The sequence below is a fragment of the Cydia strobilella genome, chromosome 9, assembly GCF_947568885.1.
Source record: "Cydia strobilella chromosome 9, ilCydStro3.1, whole genome shotgun sequence".
NCBI classification, from domain to species: Eukaryota; Metazoa; Arthropoda; class Insecta; order Lepidoptera; family Tortricidae; genus Cydia; species Cydia strobilella.
In genome coordinates, this window is record NC_086049.1 from 1,155,250 (window position 1) to 1,181,486 (window position 26,237).

At 40.5% G+C, this 26,237-nt stretch overlaps 1 protein-coding gene across 1 annotated transcript in view; it reads right to left on the reverse strand.

Annotated features, from left to right (window-relative positions):
- Nucleotides 1-536: 536 nt before the first annotated feature.
- The window catches only part of LOC134744032 (klaroid protein-like), a 39,485-nt gene continuing 13,784 nt past the window's right edge, over nucleotides 537-26,237 (reverse strand). Inside the window, exons 3-13 of the mRNA XM_063677671.1 lie at nucleotides 24,320-24,426; nucleotides 22,807-22,962; nucleotides 15,951-16,140; nucleotides 15,161-15,353; nucleotides 13,758-13,864; nucleotides 13,427-13,556; nucleotides 5,607-6,212; nucleotides 4,663-4,833; nucleotides 3,706-3,818; nucleotides 2,444-2,646; nucleotides 537-1,568 (exon numbers count right to left, since the gene is read on the reverse strand). Of these exons, the coding sequence (XP_063533741.1) occupies nucleotides 1,493-1,568; nucleotides 2,444-2,646; nucleotides 3,706-3,818; nucleotides 4,663-4,833; nucleotides 5,607-6,212; nucleotides 13,427-13,556; nucleotides 13,758-13,864; nucleotides 15,161-15,353; nucleotides 15,951-16,140; nucleotides 22,807-22,962; nucleotides 24,320-24,426 (2,052 nt within the window). The 3' untranslated portion in view covers nucleotides 537-1,492. The remainder of the gene's footprint in view (nucleotides 1,569-2,443; nucleotides 2,647-3,705; nucleotides 3,819-4,662; nucleotides 4,834-5,606; nucleotides 6,213-13,426; nucleotides 13,557-13,757; nucleotides 13,865-15,160; nucleotides 15,354-15,950; nucleotides 16,141-22,806; nucleotides 22,963-24,319; nucleotides 24,427-26,237) is intronic.

Sequence of the window (26,237 nt, forward strand, 5' to 3'; positions counted from 1 at the left end):
GTCTACTAACCCAAACGAGAAATGCGGTGTTCTAGCGCTAATTTACACAATTTTGAGACACAATTGAACATAAAACATTAACCCTAAGGCATAAAAATATATTAAAAACTAACCGGACTAGCTCCTTCAATAACCTATATCATTAAGCCATACAAAACCATACAAATTACAGTAAAATCTTTTATCAATAACTTAAAACACAATTAAAAATAAAACCTTATCAATAAACATACAAATTCAGAACTAAGCGTAAAACGGCATTGTGCGGTATTCCTAATTGTAAAAACGAGATTTTTTGTATAATACATAATCACTGGTTCACATAATACTAAGCACATAATTTTAAGTCACAGTTAACAATCATACTTTGTACTTTGGACCTTATAACTCTTAGGGTGCAATTACACGGATATTACCACACTACGTCTATTCACTAGTCTCATATTCGTACAGTTTTCACTTCAAGTTTTATTCTTGACGATCAAATCACCTAACATGTCTAAGTGTAAGTTTTAGGCTAAAAATTCAAATATAAGTTTTTGGCAAAAAAAAAAAAACATTTTTGGTACAAGCTTTTATCGCTGACTGTATTCTTCTACAGGCAACTAATACTCATTGAGACAATTCTAAAAACCCCAAACACAATTAGGCTGCGTTGTTTTATCACAGTTCCTATGACCACCTCCTGTCTCCATCATCAGATCAGCTCGACGGTACCATAATATTGCATTGTCACCCGACTTACATATGTATGCAAATTTTCAGCTTCATCTGATATCAGGAAGTGGTTAAAAATGGTTTGCATGATTAAAAAAGTAAGTTACATAGGCACATGTCAAGTTAAATAAAAGCTTGTAAAAATAGAGAAGCACAGTGAATTCATGTGACCATTGCTTAGTAGCTTCCCCTTTAAATTACTCGACTTGGTCTTTAATTACATTTCGCCAGGAAATGCCATTTTAGCATACATAATAACTACGTAGTTTTCATCTCTTAAATTTCCTTGTTGTTTTCTGATGATGATTTAAACTATAAACTGAAATAGATATCATACACTAAAGAAAAAGTGACCAAGTCCACCGGTGGCCGAGGCGGGAATCGAACCCGCGTCTTCAGCTACCGTCCCGACCACCCGGCCACGGCGGTACCCGTCCAAAATTCTATATGCTATCTTTGAAAGGCTTGACCAACTCTAAGGGCGAGTAGTACGTGCTTTCACCCCCTATACGAATCCTGGATTACGGTATAGCGAGAGAGATGGCGCTGCCACCATGATTTAAACTACTCGGCAAATTGACTTTTAACCAAAACTTACACTGACGACCTATCAATTACACTTTCAGTAACATGTTCATTTGATTCATCAACGCCTTCAATATTGATCTTGAAGTCACTCATCCTACACACATTGTTTTTAGCAACTCACAACACTACTTTCAGTCGGTCAGTTTGTACACTTCCGTTCGCTCCAGCCCCAGAGTGAGAGCAATCGCTACGTCTCGCTCTCGCGTATGCTGTCCTCGGTGGCCGCGCGGATGTCGGACAGGGGGTTTCCGTGGACCCTGAACCTGAGGAAATAAACATTCTCTTAGGCCAGGATTACACTTGTCAGTTTTACTTACGTAAGTAGGGACACAGCTATACTACAGAATGAGATATGAATATCGTTATCTCATTCTAGCAAATAGCTTTGTCCCTACTTACGTAAGTAAAACTTACAAGTGTAATCCTGGCCTTATTAAAAGTGAAACTATGCTTATGGTGAAGGGATGTCACCAATGTTTGCATACAGCCATCAACAAATCCATACTATATTACAAACTAGCTTTTGCCCGCGATTTCGTCTGCGTGGTTAGTAATTTGGGTAGGTTATTTTTTATCCAATCTGGTTTTTATCGTCCCATACAAACTTCCACCCCCCTTAAATGATGATTTCTGGGATAAAAACTACCATATGTCCTTCCCCGGAACTTAAAACTATCTCTATACCAAATTTCAACTAAATCTGTACAGTGCTTCAATCGTGAAGAGACAGACAGACAGACACACTTTCGGATTTATAATATTATAGTATGGATGCGAAAGTGTGTCTGTCTGTTACCTCTTCACGCTTAAATCGCTGAACCGATTTAGTTGAAATTTGGTATGCAGATAGTTTGAGTCCCAGGGAAGGACATAGGATACTTTTTATCCCAGAACTCACCCCTCAAGGGGGTGGAAATTTGAATGGGTAATCAATAACCTCGCCTATGGACTTAGTGTGGGGATAGTTTAAGCTGTTGGGAAGGATATAGAATTATTTTATCTCCGAAATCATCGTTTAAGGGTGTAAAAATGGAGTGTACATTTGTAGTGGACCAATTTGGGGTAAAAAAAAAACCTTAACCTTACCCTTAACCTTAGGCTTTTGAGGTACGGAACCCTAAAAAACACGTGACATTACCTGTAGACACACGTGTAGGTGGGGTTGCCATGGTTGCTCTCGACCCTGAGCTCTATGATGTCGTAGGCGACGGGGTAGTGGACGCCGCCGATGTCCGTGAGCTTGGGGAACTGCACGGGGAAGTGTTGTATGGCGGTGCCGTTCGCGTCGTACATGTAGTTGCCGAACAGGTGCGGCTCTGGGTCTTGCTCGCCGTGGAGACCCTGGGATTACAACAATACTAATTATTAAACATTTTACTACATGGGATATACACAACTTTGGGAACAAATCAACTTATTTTATTAAATATTTTGATTTGTGTTTTTAAGTAGTCACACTACTATATATTATAAATTATAAACTGAAATAGATGTCATATATTAAAGAAAAAGTGACGAAGCCCTCCAGTGGTGAAGGCCGGATACGAACCGGCGTCTTTAGCAATCCGGGCTAAAACCCCTAGGCCACCCCGCCACGGCGTAACCGATCCCAATTTCTCGACTATATGCCATCTTACTAAGACATGACAGAGACATGGGATATAATAAGTTTTTCGCAAAAATTTCATTTTTGGTACAAGCTTTTATCGCTGACTGTACTTTTCTTTCCACAGGCAACTAATTCTATGGATAAAATAATTATCTGATATATTATAAAGAATTAATAATAATACTCATCGCGACAATTCCAACAAACCCAAACACAAATAGTTTGTTTTATCACAGAGTTCCTATGGCCACCTCCTGTGTCCATCATCAGATAAGCTCGATGGTACCATAATATTGCATTGTTATCCAATTTACATAAGGTGAGGTAGGGTAAGACTATCACCGGGACAAGACAAACAATTGTATAGAATCCTCGTACTGTTTGTCTTGCCCTGAGCTAAATAAACTATGTTACTCTTACCCCACCTTAACTTGTCACAGAATAAATACTAATAGTACTAGGTACAGAAAGTTCACTATCTAACAAAACGCCTCTATTACGACAGATATAGCCGCAAGGTAGCGCAAGCGCGAGCAGGCGTCCGTTCCGTAGCGGTGCGCGGCAACTACTATGGCTAGACACCAAAATTAGCAAGTTGTAGCGACGAGACGAAATCGCGGAGTGAGCTACGCCTGCTTATGTATGCAAATTTTCAGCTTCATTGGAAACCTAGGAAGTGGGTCAAATTTAACTTGCAAGATTTAACCCGTAAGCATAGGTACATTTCAAGTTACAATAAAAGCTTGTAAAAACCAGGTTCAGTTGAAGTGGTGTGTGACAATATGACTCACATAGACGGAGAAGTTTTTGGGTGCGGATTCGATCTTGCCGTCGACGGCGAGCAGGCGCGACATGTGCTCCAAGGAGAAGCCCGTCACCTCCACCACGGCGTACGTGCGGACCACTGGAACATAACGTATTATCACAGAATAAGTAATAGTATTATCATACAGAACGGATATTTTTGACTTGACAGGCGTTTACGAATAACGCCCGGGACCCGGGTATGTCCTAAAACTACGTCCGGACCCGGGGGTATGTCCTTAAACTTCGTCCAAAAGAGAGGTATGGGCACTGTGAATGACCTTTCGCTTTGTGTGGTAGGGCACAGGACAGCGGATGTCATTCCAGATCTAGAGCAGAGCCCAACTGGGGAAGTACCTCCACCTTACAGAAAACCGCAGCCAAATAACACTAGACCCTACTCAAAGTGTTGTGTTCCTGCCGGTGAGTAAGGTTGCCAGAGCTCAACGAGGGAGAGGAGTGTTAGGGTCGGCAACGCGCATGTAACTCCTTTGGAGTCGCAGGCGTACATAGGCTACGGAGACTGCTTAACATCAGGCGGGCCGTATGCTTGTTTGCCACCGACGTAGTATATAAAAAAAAACGCCATTAGACGCCTTACACATATTATTGATGATTTCAGAATCCTAAATCGTACAGGTGTAACTGCGTTTAATAAGTGTCTGTCTGCACTAACTAGGATGTAAACGGTGCGTGGGATTGTCCATGTCCAACCTTAAAAGCGGTCTCAGTGCACGATGCTCAAATCTGGAAGATTAATGCTGCGCTGCAAGCTCCTCTGGACGCTCACTACTGAGGTCGTATACAATTCAGACATTCCAATTTCAAACCGATCCAGGTTACATAATTACCCAAGTACCTTTTAGAAAGCCCATCATTCCACTCCGCAGGCATTGCCCCTGGTAGGCCCAGTAAATCCCCCGGTTAGTAGTAGTAGCACTCACCTAGGTACCCGGGGAAGCCCTGGAAGGCCCAGCACTCCGCGGGCATGGCCCCCGGGGTGAGCGCGAACCGCGGCGACGTGTACACCCACCACACCGGCAGGCCCAGCACTGAATATTGCTTTGTCTTTATTTGGTACAGCTCCGTGCATTTTGTTGATACCACTTGTCCGCCTGGAAGAAAATCAGGACAGTTTCAATTGTAAAGTCTATTGAGTTAGAACAAAGATAGATATAACTCCGTAATAGATGGATACAGTCTAAGGAAAAAACGTGCCTCGAAAATCAAGAAAATTTGACTCTCGATCAGAGGGCGCTACTAGCTTTGGCCTACTGTCGTATAGATGGCGTTGACGGATTCGTTTGTTATTTAACAATTTTTACGCATATCAATCAGTGAAAGAACATGGGTCAAAATCATAAAAATAATTAATGCAAATAAAAAAAAACATTATCCATATTTAAATACATTTTATCGTATTTTTATAAATCTTCATTTTTAGTTTTAAAGTGTGTCGATAGATGGCAGTGAATTTACTGTGGTTACAAAATTTACTATGACAGTACCGCTCTAGTATAAGTTACTCTATGGTTAGAATAAGAGATAAATGTGTTACAAGATACCTGGGAACGTAATAAAAGAAGACTTTCTAATATGACACAAATGTAAACCAATAAAATAGCACGATATAAACATTTAAAATTAACACATGTGCTAGCAGAGAATGTGTTAGACTTTTAAACTTTTTAGATACCTAGAAGACAGAAATATTATAACGTAATTCATGAATTCTATAAAATGGAATTCCTAAATCCCAACAACAAAAAGATTATAAACTAATTGAGGTTTTAATTTATTTCTCCTGTTTCTAAAAACTAAGAACTTTCGAGAACAGAAAAGGTAAAAATTGTTATTCTGTGTGTTTATGGCTCAAATATTCACTCACCTGCGGACTCGAGCGCGTAGTCCACCAGCCCAGTCTTATCCGCGTCATACACGTCCAGCATCCCGGCCACGATCCTCCTCACCGCCTCCGCGTCAAACTCCCCTCCTCCTCCCTCCCTCCTCACCTCCACCTCCCTCACGTACTCCTTGAACCTCTCCACGATCACCTCCATCTGCCGCCTCTCGAACACCGACAGATACTCCTGGATTAACGATCTTATCTTATCCTCGTCCATCTCAGGTTTCCATGAAGATATGAGCCGCTCATGTATCTCTATGCTCATTTTTTGCATCTGTTCTTTGGTAACGTAATGGTTATCGAAATAATTCTTTAATTTTGCAGCGACGGCTTCGCTGTTCCCGTCGGCGTTGATTATTTGGACTAGATTGTTCTGTAGATATTTTATTGAGTATTGTTCAATTTGTTGTTCGAGGTTGTCGAACTTTGATAATTTTTGGTCGAAGTATTTGAGTCTGGTGTCGACGTTGAGCGCCCAGTCTTCTAGAGCGGCGACTCTTCTGGTCAAGTCTGAGTCTTGGAGTATGACGGGAGGTTTGTACGTGTCTTTTATTTCTTGAGGCATTATGTACTCCGAATAATTGTAACCTGTAAAAATAAGTGTGATTAGTAAGAATAGTGTTTTTGACCGCTCTGTCCTTCCCGATTGTATAATAGCTATAATAAAATAAGGAGGCGGGGAAGGACAGAGATATATGAGTGATAGTAATAGAAGAGTGACTCACCTAAAGTGTATCAGAACATCTTTGTAAGGTGACCTCTATCCTTCCCCGGTTTGTATCGTGGTGGAAATAAAACAGTATTGCGTAGGAAAAAAAATGTAATTATATCATAAATAGCCCGTTTACACTATTATGAATATTGACATAAATATACAGACTGCGCAAATTAAATACCAACCCGAAATATAATATTGTTGAAGCATATCAAAGTCGTATTCATTCAAGAATGTAACGAAAATAACGTATGCTGTTTAAGAAAAAAAAAAAACCTTTTGCAAAAGTCGGTAACTTGGTACTTACTCGGTAGTCGGTACCCTTATAAGAGTGTATTGGTTACGCTTTTAAGCGTGTATTGGTATTGGTTACGCTTTTATGCGTGTATTGGTTACGCTTTTACGGCATACAGTCAGGACTTCAGAAGGGCCGTGTGCCTGTTTTGCACCGTTGTAGAATTATATCAAACTAGTATTGGGAATTGAACATTATGAACTTGAAGCAACTTTGAAATGCGTCGACAAAATTAAAACTTATTCTAAACTTAAACTTAGTAGGTAAAGCAATGAATTTACCGACTGCAAAATATTATATTTTGTGACGCCATCAGCGTTAATTAAATTAGAATAACACAGAATTCTTTAATTATAAAATCAAACCGAATTTAAGTCCGTCACAGACGGAGCGAAAATATATATTAATATACCGTAAAGAGGCCCACTGATTATCAGTCCGCCGGACTATATAAGCCTGTCAGTTAGAACTAAAATTTGACTGTTCCGAACAACTGACAGGCCGATATCGTCCGGCGGACTGGTAGTCAGTGAGCCTCGTAAGATAGCCGACAGATATTTTATAGACATTATAGTATAGCTAAGCACCACACACGACAACGATACCAAAATATATATCGCAGTCTGTCTAGCACCTACATTGTGAGAGAGACGAAATATACCAAAATATATATTATATCTTCGTGTGTGGACTCTGTTAAATAGTACGTAAAATATATCGTAAGACGTCTTGCTATATCTTTTGGTATAATATCGCTCAGTCTGTAAAGGGCTTTATGACTAGGGGTTAAGTTTTGAAAATTAGCATTTAATGTTAGTCACTGAGAGGACAAATAATTAATTCTTAAACTAATTTAACCTCTTAGCCGCCGCTTTCCGACATGTGTGAATATGTGACAAAGAGTACAAGTAATAAAGAATAAATTCAATATCATAAAACCGACTTGTTTTAAATTAAATTAAAAATTAAATTATATATATATATATATATATATCTTTATTTCAGACCCATCTTAACTATATAGTTTTAGACGGTACTCTGGAGTCTGGATCACCGTAAGCTAGGTACGTGTATGTAACGTAGTTTTTTAAAATAAATAATTAAAAAAATAGCTTTGATCTCGACCGAGATATTGGAAATTAAGAAAATAAAATTTGTCGTACTTTTCACGTTTTACAAATACTACTTCTAACTGGGGCCCATTTCTCGAACGATATTAGACTAATATTATTAGTCCACGACCCGTCCAATCGTATGGGTTGTCATGACAACACACAAATAATATTAGACTAATACCGTTCGAGAAATGGGCCCCTGTAGTAGACATGTGTGGCGGCTAAAAGGTCAAAGTACAGGTACAGAAAATCTGATTAAAACTCCAAATTATGGCCACTTATTACTTCAAAGGTACATAAGGTTTTAATTGCAATTAAATAAATAATTTTAATATTTATTTTTCACTGGATAATACTATTTTATGAACATGGTAAGTAAGCAAAATATATTATTATTTTAAATATAAATTAAAACATCAATGACAACATTGAATAATTTATGCGAATATTGCAATGACAGTAATAATTCGTATACTGAACATAAAATAATTTAATGACACATTTATAATTATTATTTAATTTAAGAGTGCGTGTAAGTAAAATAAAATAAAAAGCATGATTATAATCATCACATGCGTAGACATTAATAGCAAACAAAGATAAAATATTCCCTTACACACACTCTCTCAGAATTTCTACACACAACCAAACACTAGAACAATGAAAAGGGCTCAATGAGTTTTGCCAGATTCTCAACATATCAAATGACAATCTGTGTACGTATTGAGGATCTATGACTAGTATAGACTTTCAGGACACTTTCTGGCGAGAGAAACAGAGAAAGGTATATGTTGTTTCCATGGCCCTCTTAGCAGCAGGTAAGTGGCAGGCGAAAGGGCAGATGTTATAGACCGTTTTGCGCGAAATGCGTGGCGGTAAACTGAACTTTCTTAATGTTTGATAATATCTATTAATGTACCAGTTTTCATTGTCCTGTGTTTTGAAATATAAATAGATTTATCATGTTCCGCATAAAATGCTGTATAAATGAACAGTTGTTATAATTAAGTACTATGTTTACTGTAACTACAGTATATTGTACGTCTTAGTTTGCATTTAGACCGAAGGTTTCACAACCTGTTCATCACTGGGTTCAAACTTAATATAAAGTAGTTATTTACTTGCATTTTTATAATCGTTATTATGTTATGACGTTATAATATTTGCAAGTACTTCGGATTAAAGTATAGGTAGTTCTGTGTGACGAGTTCTGTAAAACACGACCGAAGATACCGTTTTACACCAACACGAGAATTGTCTTCGGCAGAGAGAGATCACCAAAAGCCGAGATTTTAAAATCTGATGAGTTTTTTCACAGTTCACCATTGTATTTCATAATTAACATAATACTTATATTGTCTAAATGCAAACTAAATAGTACACGTAGAACGAAAGTGACAGGGTAGGAGCGATCCTTGTCTATAATGTCACGATAACCCTTTTTTTATTTAGTGGTCCTAAAATCTTAGCCTATCCAATTTTGTTTCTATCTAAATGCACATTTTCACAATATTTTTTTGCTGCCAAGTTAGAGGTTATCTAGATATTAGTCCCCTGATAATCCAGGAAGAGACGGGAGCGACAACCAAACATGAAACATTTAAAGAGTGCTTCTCCGTGCGAAATCTCTAGCTGGAATTAGTCTGATAAAGGATTGTCCAGATTTTGAAAAGCTCGCCGGTATACAGGTTTCACGCTTACCACTGGCGTAGTATAAAAAAGGGTCCGTCCAGAACATATCCCTGTGCAGTGACAACATCCCCCTGCGGCGTGACGGTCAGCCCCCCCCTGTGCACGGGCCCCTCGTACTCGTCACTCTCGTTCGTCTGCTAGGCCCCCTCCCCCTCCCCCGTTAGTCACCCCAGCACCCCGCGCCAGTAGCGCCGCATCTCCTCGTAGCAGCTCTCAGCTACTACCTGCATATATTCAGATGCGTCGGACATCCTGTTGTGCACGATGTCTCGGTACTCTACGTAGGTTTTGGACACTTCGGGGAATTCTGGAAGGTTCTCCCGGATGTCGGGTAGAGTGATGTTGATGTCCGGCAGGGTGATGTTCGGGAGGGTTATAGTGGGAAAGGAGGGGGTGAACTCGGATAGATCGAGAAGGAAATCGGTAAAGTTGGGCGCGAGAGTGTCCAGGTTCTCGTATGTGTAGTACGCTGAAAGGAATTCGGCTCGGTTACTCGTCGGTTCGAATAGGAATGACATTTGAGCGAGTGTGCTGTGTGGATAAGACGTGCGTCACTCTCGTGGTTGCGTTATCAGAACTCGGCATGTGCCTTATCCACGGCAACAAGTTATACATTCGCGATTATCATATTCGAGGACGAATAAAAGAATTAATTCATTTCTGAATTCTAAACCCCGTTTCTCAAACACAATATACTTTGAATATTGAGCTTCAGGAATTGTTAATATTTAATCTGAAAGTTTGTTCTATTTCCATTAAAATATAAAAAAAAAAAACAATTTTCAATAAATGTCAAATGTCAATTTATGCTTAGGGAGCAGTTTACCCTAATCATAACCAAAATTAACGAATAATGAAACAATTCATCCTTTCTTTGGAGAAGCCTTTGCTAGAAATAATAATATGTATAGTGAAATAAGCATGTTAACTCTAAAGAAGATTGTCATTTGTCATTTTTGTCAAGCTGTAAATCTAAAGGTGCGTTCTAGACTTGGTCTGCGAAGCGCTCACATTGCACGCGCATGGATATCGTACATAAAAAATATGCGACTAGTTCGCGATGGTTTTAAAATAGCACCATTTTAAAACCATCGCGAACTAGTCGCATATTCGCCAGAGGATATACCACTAACATCTGGACGCATCATTAGCACGAGGACTAGAGAGTAGTGTGTGTAGCGACTTACATCCATATCCCAGTGGTGGCAGCAACAGTAGGAGCAGCCACGGCCACCAGCGCCGCTTGTTCTCCGCGAGGACTAGAGAGTAGTGTGTGTAGCGACTTACATCCATATCCCAGTGGTGGCAGCAACAGTAGGAGCAGCCACGGCCACCAGCGCCGCTTGTTCTCCGCGAGGACTAGAGAGTAGTGTGTGTAGCGACTTACATCCATATCCCAGTGGTGGCAGCAACAGTAGGAGCAGCCACGGCCACCAGCGCCGCTTGTTCTCCGCGAGGACTAGAGAGTAGTGTGTGTAGCGACTTACATCCATATCCCAGTGGTGGCAGCAACAGTAGGAGCAGCCACGGCCACCAGCGCCGCTTGTTCTCCGCGAGGACTAGAGAGTAGTGTGTGTAGCGACTTACATCCATATCCCAGTGGTGGCAGCAACAGTAGGAGCAGCCACGGCCACCAGCGCCGCTTGTTCTCCGCGAGGACTAGAGAGTAGTGTGTAGCGACTTACATCCATATCCCAGTGGTGGCAGCAACAGTAGGAGCAGCCACGGCCACCAGCGCCGCTTGTTCTCCGCGAGGACTAGAGAGTAGTGTGTGTAGCGACTTACATCCATATCCCAGTGGTGGCAGCAACAGTAGGAGCAGCCACGGCCACCAGCGCCGCTTGTTCTCCGCGAGGACTAGAGAGTAGTGTGTGTAGCGACTTACATCCATATCCCAGTGGTGGCAGCAACAGTAGGAGCAGCCACGGCCACCAGCGCCGCTTGTTCTCCGCGAGGACTAGAGAGTAGTGTGTGTAGCGACTTACATCCATATCCCAGTGGTGGCAGCAACAGTAGGAGCAGCCACGGCCACCAGCGCCGCTTGTTCTCCGCGAGGACTAGAGAGTAGTGTGTGTAGCGACTTACATCCATATCCCAGTGGTGGCAGCAACAGTAGGAGCAGCCACGGCCACCAGCGCCGCTTGTTCTCCGCGAGGACTAGAGAGTAGTGTGTGTAGCGACTTACATCCATATCCCAGTGGTGGCAGCAACAGTAGGAGCAGCCACGGCCACCAGCGCCGCTTGTTCTCCGCGAGGACTAGAGAGTAGTGTGTGTAGCGACTTACATCCATATCCCAGTGGTGGCAGCAACAGTAGGAGCAGCCACGGCCACCAGCGCCGCTTGTTCTCCGCGAGGACTAGAGAGTAGTGTGTGTAGCGACTTACATCCATATCCCAGTGGTGGCAGCAACAGTAGGAGCAGCCACGGCCACCAGCGCCGCTTGTTCTCCGCGAGGACTAGAGAGTAGTGTGTGTAGCGACTTACATCCATATCCCAGTGGTGGCAGCAACAGTAGGAGCAGCCACGGCCACCAGCGCCGCTTGTTCTCCGCGAGGACTAGAGAGTAGTGTGTGTAGCGACTTACATCCATATCCCAGTGGTGGCAGCAACAGTAGGAGCAGCCACGGCCACCAGCGCCGCTTGTTCTCCGCGAGGACTAGAGAGTAGTGTGTGTAGCGACTTACATCCATATCCCAGTGGTGGCAGCAACAGTAGGAGCAGCCACGGCCACCAGCGCCGCTTGTTCTCCGCGAGGACTAGAGAGTAGTGTGTGTAGCGACTTACATCCATATCCCAGTGGTGGCAGCAACAGTAGGAGCAGCCACGGCCACCAGCGCCGCTTGTTCTCCGCGAGGACTAGAGAGTAGTGTGTGTAGCGACTTACATCCATATCCCAGTGGTGGCAGCAACAGTAGGAGCAGCCACGGCCACCAGCGCCGCTTGTTCTCCGCGAGGACTAGAGAGTAGTGTGTGTAGCGACTTACATCCATATCCCAGTGGTGGCAGCAACAGTAGGAGCAGCCACGGCCACCAGCGCCGCTTGTTCTCCGCGAGGACTAGAGAGTAGTGTGTGTAGCGACTTACATCCATATCCCAGTGGTGGCAGCAACAGTAGGAGCAGCCACGGCCACCAGCGCCGCTTGTTCTCCGCGAGGACTAGAGAGTAGTGTGTGTAGCGACTTACATCCATATCCCAGTGGTGGCAGCAACAGTAGGAGCAGCCACGGCCACCAGCGCCGCTTGTTCTCCGCGAGGACTAGAGAGTAGTGTGTGTAGCGACTTACATCCATATCCCAGTGGTGGCAGCAACAGTAGGAGCAGCCACGGCCACCAGCGCCGCTTGTTCTCCGCGAGGACTAGAGAGTAGTGTGTGTAGCGACTTACATCCATATCCCAGTGGTGGCAGCAACAGTAGGAGCAGCCACGGCCACCAGCGCCGCTTGTTCTCCGCGAGGACTAGAGAGTAGTGTGTGTAGCGACTTACATCCATATCCCAGTGGTGGCAGCAACAGTAGGAGCAGCCACGGCCACCAGCGCCGCTTGTTCTCCGCGAGGACTAGAGAGTAGTGTGTGTAGCGACTTACATCCATATCCCAGTGGTGGCAGCAACAGTAGGAGCAGCCACGGCCACCAGCGCCGCTTGTTCTCCGCGAGGACTAGAGAGTAGTGTGTGTAGCGACTTACATCCATATCCCAGTGGTGGCAGCAACAGTAGGAGCAGCCACGGCCACCAGCGCCGCTTGTTCTCCGCGAGGACTAGAGAGTAGTGTGTGTAGCGACTTACATCCATATCCCAGTGGTGGCAGCAACAGTAGGAGCAGCCACGGCCACCAGCGCCGCTTGTTCTCCGCGAGGACTAGAGAGTAGTGTGTGTAGCGACTTACATCCATATCCCAGTGGTGGCAGCAACAGTAGGAGCAGCCACGGCCACCAGCGCCGCTTGTTCTCCGCGAGGACTAGAGAGTAGTGTGTGTAGCGACTTACATCCATATCCCAGTGGTGGCAGCAACAGTAGGAGCAGCCACGGCCACCAGCGCCGCTTGTTCTCCACGTGTCGCGCGCTGCGCTTGCTGCTGCTGCTGCTGCTGCTCACGGCTGCTGCGCTAGGTGACAACTGGAGACAAAAACATATATAGATTTGGTGTTACATAAGTAAAATTACAAGTTAACATGGTCATTTATGAATACTATTAAAAATGAGGTACATCAGTTGAAATACACAATTCTAGAAACACGATGTTTGGATGAGCCTTTTTTGAGTAAGTTTTCAAGTACTCCTTGTGTATAAGTTAGGTGATACGTGACAAATACTCACGGTTTCAGTAACGGTAGTGACGGTGGTGGTGACGGCGCTCTTGATGGCGGTGTACATCCAGTAGAAAGGCGTCGCGACCGCGGACGCGCTCCGGGACAGTATGCCGGCTGAAATCATACTCTCATATATTTTTGGCGACCGCTCCTCCAATCTAAACTTTCAACCTAAGCCTCATTTTTTTTTCAGATTATTCCTACATTAATTGAAACTAAATAAAAAAAATTATGAAATCAAGAATTTTGTATTTTGTAATTTTTTTTTTGTATTTGTAAACTGATAATTAAAAAATAAAACTATAAAAACGGATTATATCGCGTATATAGAATTTATAATATATCCCGACGTTTCGAACTCTACAGTTTAATTTAATGCATGTTAGTTATAAGATGTACTAATGTTTTGAAAAGATGTGTCCCGCCGAATTTCTTGCCGGTTCCACATTGGTATGCCCTCCTACAGTTTAGGAGGGAATTAAATCTTCTCGGGTCGGAGGTGTAGGGCTAGAGCCGGCGTAGCTTTATCGCGTATATCTTTACTTGAAAACGGTTGTAATGTATAACTAGTCTTAAAAACCGATTTTGCATGTATAACCATCCTTAACCCTTAAATGCATGATTTTTTCTTTTTGCCTGAAATTAATATATGTCCTACATAATTGTTTACTGATTCTAGGAAAAATAAAAATATAAATTAAAACATCGATTTTCACTGCTTAACCAGTATTAGAATTTACATAGGGTAAATAATAATTTATGTAAATTTATACAATTATTGGTAAAAGATATAAAAAATCTTACTACCATTAGAAATTTATACTATTTGTAATATACCTATAATAAAGATTTTAAATATAAATAACTTAAATACTGCGCAAATTTCAATAAAACGAAGGAAAGTGTATTAATTTACGATCAAAATAATTATACAGGACCAAATAGAGTTTACCTAATTATGCATAAAATTATATGTTTTTTGTTGTGTACATACATACATCACTATGCATTTAAGGGTTAAAGTTTATAGTTTATGGTTCATTGTTTTTGTATGTGGGTAGTCTTGCACATCGTAGTTTTTCCTCAGTCACCCGTTGACCACGAACGTTGGAAAGGGTTCGAAACGTCGAGATGTATTATAAATTCAATGTACGCGATATAATCAGTTTTTATACTTTTATTTCATGAGTAACTACCGCGGTAACCGAAGATAAACTAACTAACTAACGAAGGTAAACTTAATTATCAAATGTACTTTTTTTTTTAGTCTTAGTGTTTGTAAATAAACTAGGGGCCACGGCGCGGCCTTCGGTTCCCGCGATTCCTTTCCGTGTTGTAACCCCTGTTCTAAGCTATCTGAACACTGCAGCTATGATATGATATGAGTTACCTGGAGGTGGAGTCAGTTACCTTGCTGCGGTCTCCGCTCCGTGTACGGGTAGCGGTGCGACGGGCCGACGACGCTGCGGTAGGTGTTGGTCACGGTGGTGGTGACGGTGGTGACGATGGTCACCAGCAGGCGGGTGAGCCACCAGCGCTGGTCGACGGGGGCGTAGCCGCCGTTGCCGCGGTAGTACGACTCGTCGTCCGAGCTGTCTATTGACTGTGAAAGAATAAATATAATCACAACGCATCAGCATCATCGATCATCGCATCAGCTCCAAGAGCTGCTAGTGTATCAAATAAATAATAATAAATAAATAATTATTAAAAATTATCACAAAAAATTTCCTGCTAATTAATCCGTTGGTCGTTTGCAGACAGCCAATATGACTATATTATTTGCCGAAAAAGGGAATGAAAACTCCTTTTAAAGTATTATCTAGCAATCTGATTTTGTACATATTGTTGATCATGTTGCTAGCCGAACTGAGATTCGGTCGATCTTAAGTCAATCTGCCACAGCGGGGTGAGGTAGTCCCCTTCGGAGCGGGGTAGAGCGTTAGAGCCATTATGTATGAAATTCTATTACTTATTCTGCGCAAACGGAAAAAAGACTATTCAGGAAAAGTTTACATGTATGTTTACCACATTTTGAGCGACTGTTATGTACTCACGGTGTATCTCTTCCTGCAGCCGCTGCTCCAGGCCGCCACGTCCACCTCATCCACGGTGGTGTTGGGCCCCTGCACGCGGAACTGCGACAGCGACCTCCGCGACATGTTGGGGACGGCCACCTGCCCCGACCCTCAGTACTCACGGTGTATCTCTTCCTGCAGCCGCTGCTCCAGGCCGCCACGTCCACCTCATCCACGGTGGTGTTGGGCCCCTGCACGCGGAACTGCGACAGCGACCTCCGCGACATGTTGGGGACGGCCACCTGCCCCGGCGCCAGTTCCACGCGGTCCTTGGAGAGGGGGGAGTACGTGTAGTCCGTCTTGGGGTATTTACTGGAAACATATTTGAAAATTAATTACTTCCTAATCTTATAGTGCAGGTTTTAAAGTCCACACGAATATGATACTGCTGTACCACTACTATTAACTGCTTATCATAAGCGAGTTATTATGTTCGTTTTTAACAGTCACGGACAGGCTATTATTTTGATTGTGTTTCTGCGTTGGAGTGAAAGACAGAGACTAATGATAGGAAAAATTGGATATTTTAATACAAAATTTCCGTGAGACTCAAAACTCGAGATTCAAACCAGAAAATTAAACAATATTGTTTGACTAAACCGAAATATAGGTATACTGAAAGTATTTGTTTTAAAATAACGAAAAAAAAAGAAATGTCTACCGAAACCAGTCAATTAGGATTAGGACTCTAGTATACTAAAGTATTATATAGGTATTTTATAATAAACTAGCGACCCGCCCCGGCTTCGCACGGGTGCAATGCTCATATAAACCTTCGTCTTGAATCACTCTATTAAAAAAAAACTCATCAAAATCCGATGCGTAATTTTAAAGATCTAAGCATACATAGGGACAGACAGACAGCAAGAAGCGACTGTTTTTACTAGCTTTAACTAAACTACAATAAGCACATAAGTATTTTCTAACCATATCGTGAGTGAATTAGACCGTTCCCGCAAACGAACTGACGTGCGTCTAGTTCTCATATTGGAAATTCCTGATATTTATATAATTCTATAATTATTTAATCAGCTCGTCGTGTGTAAGAATTATAAGTATAATAACACAATTTAATTGTTTACAGCCAAAGAACTAGATTACAGCGTTTACACAATATTTATTATTGATCAATTGTCAAGGTGACAGTTTATTTTATAACATTTTTTATTTGAGGTTTACATAATTCTAGAAAACTGTTTTAATGTCTGTCAAGAAATAGGTTCATAATGAAACACATGAATGAAAGGTTTAGGTTTTTGGCACAAAAAAACATGTGAATTCAGTACTAACTTTATTCTTTTTATCCATTGAGGATTAAAAGTTAAAACGTATATTGAAAGAGTAGTAGAAAATATATTCAAATAAAATAAAGAGAAGAAACAATCTCATTTTTAAATTTTCCATTTTATTTCTTTGCGAGACTGCTAAGTTAGAGCATTGAGTACCGCGCCTAGTAATCTAGCACTTGGTGTGAGACTAGGACGGACTCAAACTTAGAGTTTTGAATGATTCACGATTAGTTTCACTAGACTTATATTGACCGGGATATAGACCGTGATTACCTTTTGTATTATTTGTGAGCTCCCGATATTTCGACGCAGTTACATGCATCATGTTCACGGGTGACTGAAGATAGCGGGTGCGGGTGCGGGTCACCCGTGAACATGATGCATGTAACTGCGTCGAAATATCGGGAGCTCACAAATAATACAAAAGGTAATCACGGTCTATATCCCGGTCAATATAAGTCTAGTGGACTCAAACTTAGCTTAAGGCGGTTCCTTGAGCCAGACGGCGAAAAATCTCCTCACATGATCATGTTTTTCTAAGAGGCGTTGATATTAGTAGACGTAGAAAAAATATACGTAGTTGACTATATTATCTTTAATAACATAGCTTTCGATACACGAATAAGCCTGTAAACATTGGTGCCATTTTCAATCAAAAGGGTATTTATTGTCGGTTGTCAATAAGGCGCTATTTCCATACAACTTCAATTTGAAATCAACCTTATTGACAAGCGACAATGTGGTACCTTTTGGTTGAAAATGTCACATTGCATAAAGAACACGCGTACCTGACGATCTCCGTGCATCGCAGACCATACATGGCTGGGCAGCCGGCGGTGCGGAACTAACAGGTACACAACAACACTTGTTACATTACACTCACTTTGCATGCGTTACATGTAATGTGTAATGTGCTTATCACTGCTCAGATCATGTGTACATTGCGTTTATTGTCCTCAGGTAAACTATGTCAAGGTTTTCTCTTAGAATGGGTCTTATCCGATCACGATATTGTGAATTTGAGGGACGGCGATTATCGCTAAATTAGCTCCATGCATGAATTTATTTTTATTTTTGGATTCATAATTTATATCGTTGGAACACCGGAAATGATAAAAATACTTTTGTAAACCTTAACATTATTTTATTAAAAAATATTTAAAATGTAGAAAATTTTTGAGCGGTTGAAATTTTTGGCGCGAATTCGACAGAGCGTGATGCCGTCACACGTTGGGCGGCCCAACTGACGTTTGCTACTAATGACACTAATCTGTCGAACGCGTGACGTCACGTGGCGTTTCGAGCGTTTCGCTCACTAGCTTTTCGCGGGCAAATTTTTGTACTTTTTATTTATAATTTTAAGTTATTAAATGGTAATTTAAAAACGGAAATGCATTTGTAACATGATATAACGGTAACAAACATCCGAATAAAACATATTTCGTTCAAATATAAACTTCATGCATGAGGCTAATTATAAGCATTCGTCATTGCGGTATATAGGACGTCCCAAGACTATGGGACATGAAGGGAAAGTACCTTAAATACAGTAGATAAGATATTTTGCTGAAAGAAGACTTTATGTTATTTTTAAAAGTTAGTAATACCGCATTCAAAGATTTACTTAAAATGTCTTGCTTCGTCTGGGAATCGAACCGACTGAAATGTGAAAAAAAAATCACCCGTATTTTTATGTTGCATATGAATAACATACCTAACAAGGCCTAGTTTCCCCTCTGGGTTGGAAGGTCAGATGGCAGTCGCTTTCGTAAAAACTAGTGCCTACGCCAATTCTTGGGATTAGTTGCCAAGCGGACCCCAGGCTCCCCATGAGCCGTGGCAAAATGCCGGGACAACGCGAGGAAGATGATGATGATGAATAACATACCTAGTCTTCTTTCAGCAAAATATCCTATCTATGATATTTAAGGTACTTTCCCTTCATGTCCCATAGTTTTGGGACGCCCTATATAATACAAGATTAATTTTTAAAATGGGTCAGTGAAGGCAACGACCAATTCCTAGAAAAGATACTTAACTTTTTAATTAATGACTTTTGATATTAACAAATGATTGGAACTATGTACACATGTGTTAGGTCACAATAATAATTTAATTGCTTGTGTATATAACTGTAAACGTGAGAAGAGCAATCTCGATTCTAATGTTTACACAACTGATTTTAACCAAACTTTAAAAGTAAGTTTTAACAGTACAAGTAGGTACTATTGTCCACTTCTTTATACTGTTAGATTTTTAAAGTTTACAAAATTTTGATACGTTGAAATGTTTTACAATCTATCTATATTAATGCACATTTCATTTCACATTTCAAACATTTCACTTCAATTTTTGACCCACAACCCACATATTTTTCACTTCAACTCATTTTAGATGTTATTATAGAATCCTTCAGGCCCTATTTGTTACCTAATTCAATACGTCAAAGAACTATCACTGAGTCAATTCCAACTTTCAGTTCACTATTTAAACAAACTACGGCAAGGGTTTTACAGAAAGGTTATGATTTAAGGAGTGAATATTTATGAAAGTTTTTAGTCCAGCAAGTATCTGAACATTCACGAACACTGCAACTAGTCACGTCGCGCCGCGCTTATTTGGCATTTGCAGTGGCAAATATAGAAATAGAAATCATTTATTGTGCATGACGGGAAATACTGTCTGGCAGATATACGTAACGTAGCTGCATAGGATTGGCGACAATGCTGCAAGTGCATTCTTAGGTCAATTTTATAATAAGCTCGGATTTCAGCATCATTTAGTGTAGGTATTAGTTACAAAGATAAGCACTACTTACCTACATATAGTATATGTCTTTGAAAAAATATTGCTAAGATAAAATGTACTTATTGATATTTAGGTGAATTAAAATGCCTGCTTAGTTTATTATTAGACCTTCAAAAGCTACAATTTAAAAACCGGACAAGTGCGAGTCGGACTCGCCCACCGAGGACGGAACCCTCGGTGGGCGAGACTTTTTTGTGTTTATTGTTATAGCGGCGACAGAAATACATCATCTGTGAAAATTTCAACTGTCTAGCTATCACCGTTCATGAGATACAGCCTGGTGACAGACAGACGGACAGTGGAGTCTTAGTAATAGGGACCCGTTTTACCCTTTGGGTACGGAACCCTAAAAACTACAAAAAGTGCAATTAGTCCAGGCACAGAATTTATGTTATATGTGTTTTCGTCTGATTAAAGTAGGTACACGCAAATTTCACTGGTACGACTTGTCCATTCTTTTCGCCACTTGCGATAAACCGGGTCGTTAGTTTATCAAGTATCACTTACGTATCCAATTAACTACCAAGAATTTATTTAAATATACACTACGGGTATAAGTTTATGATGCATTCATAAAAAGAGCAGCATCCATACATCGTTAAAATGTATTATTTAGAATAAGAGAAGAACGTGTGTCATTTAAGTTTTTTTTTTAGATAATTTTAGAGGTATGACATTATACTACTGGTTTTTAGAATGTGTTATTATAAAAAAGATGCATGTATATGAACATCTCCATATACACGGTGGCTAAAAAATAAGTGCATTCCCAATGCGAGGGAGGTTTTGGGATTATACTGAGCAACTATCCCAAAACCTTCCTGGCAACGGGAATGCAGTTATTTTCTAGCCACCCACTGTTACTTTTCGCAATATTATACTTAAAAATGTATAAAAGAAATGTAAAATTACTTACGTAACGGTGAGTTCTACCGTTTCCACGTCCGTTACTGTTATCACGTCCATTTTTAAAAATACTTATATATTATCAATATTAGAATGTCAATAAATATATTAAAACTAAATTAAATGTCAATTAATAAATAATAATTTAAATAAACATGTCAGTTGCCAGCCAGCTGGTGAATTGATTGATCTTGCTAATGGTGGGGTAGTTTGACTTTAAGAAGTGTACCCGTTATATTATTAAAAATAAAATGTCATGCTGTCCAAACTTTACTTAAGAAAGTATCTCCAGGAGTTTTTTGGTTAACTATTTATATTTAATTTTATGCTGGTTTCAAAAGTTACTAAAGTTATAATGTTAAATAACAATTTCTGAGTATAAATAAATAAGTTACCTGCATGTCTTGAATTTAAAACCTATTCCCATATTTGCTTCGATTATATATTATGAAATGTAATTCAATATTTATAATTTAAGTATTTAAGTAACAAGTACACAATATACCGTAGTAAATGCTTAACTGACATGAATACTAATAGACAGGAAAAAGCTAATTCATATTATTCATTATCAAAAACAGGAAAAATCTGTTTCAGTCGGCCTTGAGTGTGCTAGTCTAGAAATCTTTATAAATATGTATGAATTTCAAGAAGGAGATTTTAATAGCGAGTTGGCAATGATGCGTTTGAGACATTTTTTTTAATAGGGGATATTACTGCAATGTTCTGCCCCCAGAGTGCAGCACTAGCCTTTTTAGTAAACCATAGTAACTTATACATACTGTACCTTTAACAGGTTTTTGACAAGTTTTCAGAGATAATAAAATATGACATTGATGCATCAAGGCGGTTTGCTTACAGAGGACCTACCGGGAAACGCGAATCCGAAATTTCGCTATCTGCCTCTTTATCGCTCAAATATGCAAGAATGTTAGATAACGAAATTAATTTCGATTTTCTCGTTTCGCGATAGACCCTCAGATTGTCGTAGTGGCGCCGCCTACGCAGAGTTTCGCGTGATATTCCCTATTCTTGAAGCCGCCGTTTCACGTCATCCATCGCCTCCTCAAATATAATTATAACATAATGTATGATAGAAAAATTAAATGAGCAATAAATAAATAAATATTATAGGGACATTCTTACACAAATTGGCTAAGTCCCACGGTAAGCTCAAGAAGGCTTGTGTTGTGGGTGTACTCAGACAACGATATATATATATAATACCTATAATACAAATACTTAAATATATAGAAAACATCCACGACTCAGGAACAAATATCTGTGTTTATCACACAAATAAATGCCCTTACCGGGATTCCCAAGGATGGGAACCCAGGACCATCGGCTTCACAGGCAGGGTCACTACCCACTAGGCCATACCGGTCGTCATAGCAATAAGCATAATGTTCAATGATCGGGGTTTTGGATGCCACACCGCGGTATGTATATCAAATTAAAATATGTTAATTATCTAATTATGTATACGCCTTTAAGCCCGCGATACCTTTGAAACTGTTCGAAAAAACGCTTTTTTAGCGTGGATAACATATTTACGAGTATAAAATATACCTAATTAAATAAGGAAACGCCCTTACACATCCTCACAGAGTACCCTTGCCTAATGCGTACTCGTGACTTAATCCTGAGCGGACACATATTGCGCCCGGAGGAGTTAGTTTCTCAAGATCAGAAAGATCCTGCAGCTGTTTGAAGTTATAGTATCTTCGCCCCATTTAAATCCGCCTTTAGTGAACCACTGAGCCTGAACCGAAATGCTGTTCGGCGATTTATTTTGATAATACGGTAGTACTATTAGTTATTCTGTGATCATACTATCTTGCAGTACTCGCCGGCCATCTAGTACAGGCGGTAGGGCAGGTGCTCGCGACTGGGGCCCGGGTTAAACGGGGGGCGTCCGCTAGGGCTCGCTTAAGTCTGTCCGTGTAACAATAACAAAGCTAGGATGACTCACTTCCAGTACTCGCCGGCCATCTTGTACAGGCGGTAAGGCAGGTGTTCCCGGTTGGGGTCGCGGTCCAGGAGGCAGGTGGCGTCCGCTAGGGCCTGCTCGGCGAACGAGCTGTCCGTGGAACACGCGCTGTGCGCCGGGCTGCTGAAACGCGTCGATCTGTGGGATAATAAATTGATTTAGTACAAAGGTCCTTATTGGAAGTGTTGGTAAAGTAAAAAGATTGTCGGAATGTCCGTACCAATGAATAACCTACTTGGGACTTATAATATACACACTAATATTACTTGATGTTTACCTGTCGCAGTAAAGAAGACATTGTAAGGACATCAGACTAATTTCAATAAATGGTCTAGTTTCCCCTCTGGGTTGGAAGGTCATTTCATTTATTTACAAGCAATATTTACATCGCATTTTAATTTTACATAAAAATGGGCTAACACAAACGAAATAAACAATAACATACAAGGAATACACGTTAATTTGATCAACTATAACAAAAATAATTTACTAATAAAATAAGAAAACAATTAGGTACAATAATTCACATGGAAGTCGCTTTCGTAAAAACTAGTGCCCGCAATATTACTTGGGATAAGGTTGGCGTACCTCCGGGTACTGCCCATTGTACAAGTACAGTCAGATATACCGGAGCGGCCGAGGTGGTCAAAAATATCTGAACACGTACTTTAAGCGCCGTGTGAGTGTGAAATTGCTATCGCTTACTGGTTGCGTCCATGTTTACGATCATAACACCGGTTGTTGGAATATTAAAAATGTTAGATGCCACAGAGTGATGGGTTAGTCTGCGAAGTATTTTTCAACTAAACAAAAGAGCATACACGTGTGATGTGGTGACCTCGCGATCTTCGTGAATAGGTCTATAGGTAGTTTATGACCAGGATTAAACAAAATAAAAATATATTCTGGATAAACAGCGTCTGTGATTCTATTATTTATCTCGCAAAAACAAAAAATTTAACGTTTTTGACCTTGAGTTTGTAATAATTATGAATTAAACAGTACATTAGGTACAGCATTCATAAATATGACAGCCGGTATAACCGCCGTGACCTACTACTACATTTACGTCAGAAATTGCACCGTAAATATATTCGTGGGTAAAAATTTGGCATCGAGCCATCAGCGTGTGTTGTGTTTTTAGCTGAATTAAACACCAAACTTCAAACAGTATCTTAAGACAGCATAACGTCACGTACTCACTTGCGGTTGCAACCGCTATAGGAAAGGCCGGTGAAAGCTACATAATTGTAGATGGCGCTCTTCTAGATTGCATACGACGAGAGAGATAGAATGGCTACCACGGATGGTCCTTTACTATGTACGGAAACCCTACAAGTACAGCAAGAAGAGATTCAGTGGGCAACTGTCAAAGATTTTTATAGATGGCGCCAGCGTAAAATTTGACACTATTCGTTGCATACCTCTTAACCATCGGAAGACTTTGCAGTAAGTTTTACGAATTGTCAATTAAATTTAACAGGGTGGTACGTACCGGTCGGCGGTGATGTTGGCGGCATGGATGGGGCTGAGCGTGAGGTCCGCCAGCGTCTGGTACCGGCTGGTGGTGGATACTCGTTCATACTGGCTGTTCACCTCGTTCTGTCAACAAATACACTAAATTAAACAACTGTTTTATACCGATGCAAAATTAACTGATAAATTTCTATCTGTATACAGGTTGGCTAAAAAATTAATTACATTTCCGTTGCAAGGGAGGTATTGGGATTATACTTAACTTTTACTATGGGGCCAACCACGAAATCATGAAAAAAAATGTACCCTCCCATAGAAAATGGACCAGTCAAAATGTATGAAACAGCCAAATTTTTTTTCGCGATTTCGGGGTTGTTCCTATAGTAAAAGTTACTCAGTATAATCCCAAAACCTCCCTGGCAACGGGAATGCAGTTATTTTTTAGCCAGCCTGTATACGAGAGTCATTATCATACAATTATCGATCTCTCTCTGCTTAATTCTAAAGACCGGTCATGGCGTGTAGTGGGGGATAAGCGAATGCTAGGTATCTACGGTGCGCCAAGTCAAGACTTATTGAATAAGGAACTTAACTGTCACAAAACATGCAAGCCGGTAGGAACACAGCTCTATTACTTCTATTTAATTTAGTGAGTCAATCTGACATGGCCCTGTAGCCATAAAAACCTGTTTAAGGTATTTTAATGGGGGTCCCTTTGTTTGACATAATTATTGAAAGTCATAATGTAATGATTGTCATATTATCATTAGTCATGATTCTGAAACCGTTAACTTTTCAGGATTTTCCTCGGGTTATCCTATAGATAGGTTACGTTAGGTTTGTTTTATGGCCATCCTGAAAAGTTACGCGTTTCTGAGAAAAACCAAATTATGACTAATAATAATATGACAATCATTACATTATGACTATCAATAATTATGTCAAACAATAGAGACCCATTTTAATGTGCTTCGTCGTGTTATTAGGTATTGCAGGTAACTGTGCCCACACAACCAAAATAAAGAAATAATGAAACACATCCCTTTAGGTTTAAGTTCTACTTTGAGGTGTCATTGTAGTTACATAATAATCGTAACTACAAAAAATAATTTCATGATATACCAGAAGCCCACCCACCACCACCCACGTCACCCACCGAACGTCAGAGCCATTGTAATAGGCTAATAGAACGGGGATCGTTACCACAGCTTATCATAAATCAGCCTAATCCAATTTGGGTGAAAATAGGTGCATTCAACCTACACATAATGTGACATACAACGATTTTACGATGTCACGTATAGTGTACGTTATTATTATTATTATTACGAGCCTATTGTGTCCCACTGCTGGGCAAAGGCCTCCCCCCTCTTCTTCCACTCCTCCCGGTTTTGAGCTACATCTGGCCAGTCGCTCAAAAAGGAGTCCAAGTTATCCCGCCAGTGTACGTACTTAATGAAAAAGAGTGAAATTAAAACCTATTAAAAATATAAATAACGGGTCACTCACGTATTTTAAAGCGGCAACAGAAACACATCATCTGTGAAAATTTCAACTGTCTAGCTATCACGGTTCATAAGATACAGCCTGGTGACAGACCGACAGACAGCGGAGTCTGAGTAATAGGGTCAAGGGGGAAGTGCCATAAGAATTACAAATCAATTAGGGATAACACCACTCACGCACAACTGAGCAACGACATTCGTTATAAATCTCATCTTTTAATAAAAGCTAAATTTAATTACTGACAGACTGTTTGGTAAAACCGGCCCTTAATTTCTCTAGGTCTGTCAAAATAATTTGTAAGATGATATAAAACTGACAAGTCAAACATGTAGCAACAAGCTTAATCGGATTATTCAGAAGCTTAATACGGTATTTTAATAAAGTTAAATTGTTGACAAGGCAACTTTTCCAGGGGGCGCCACAAGCCTTCG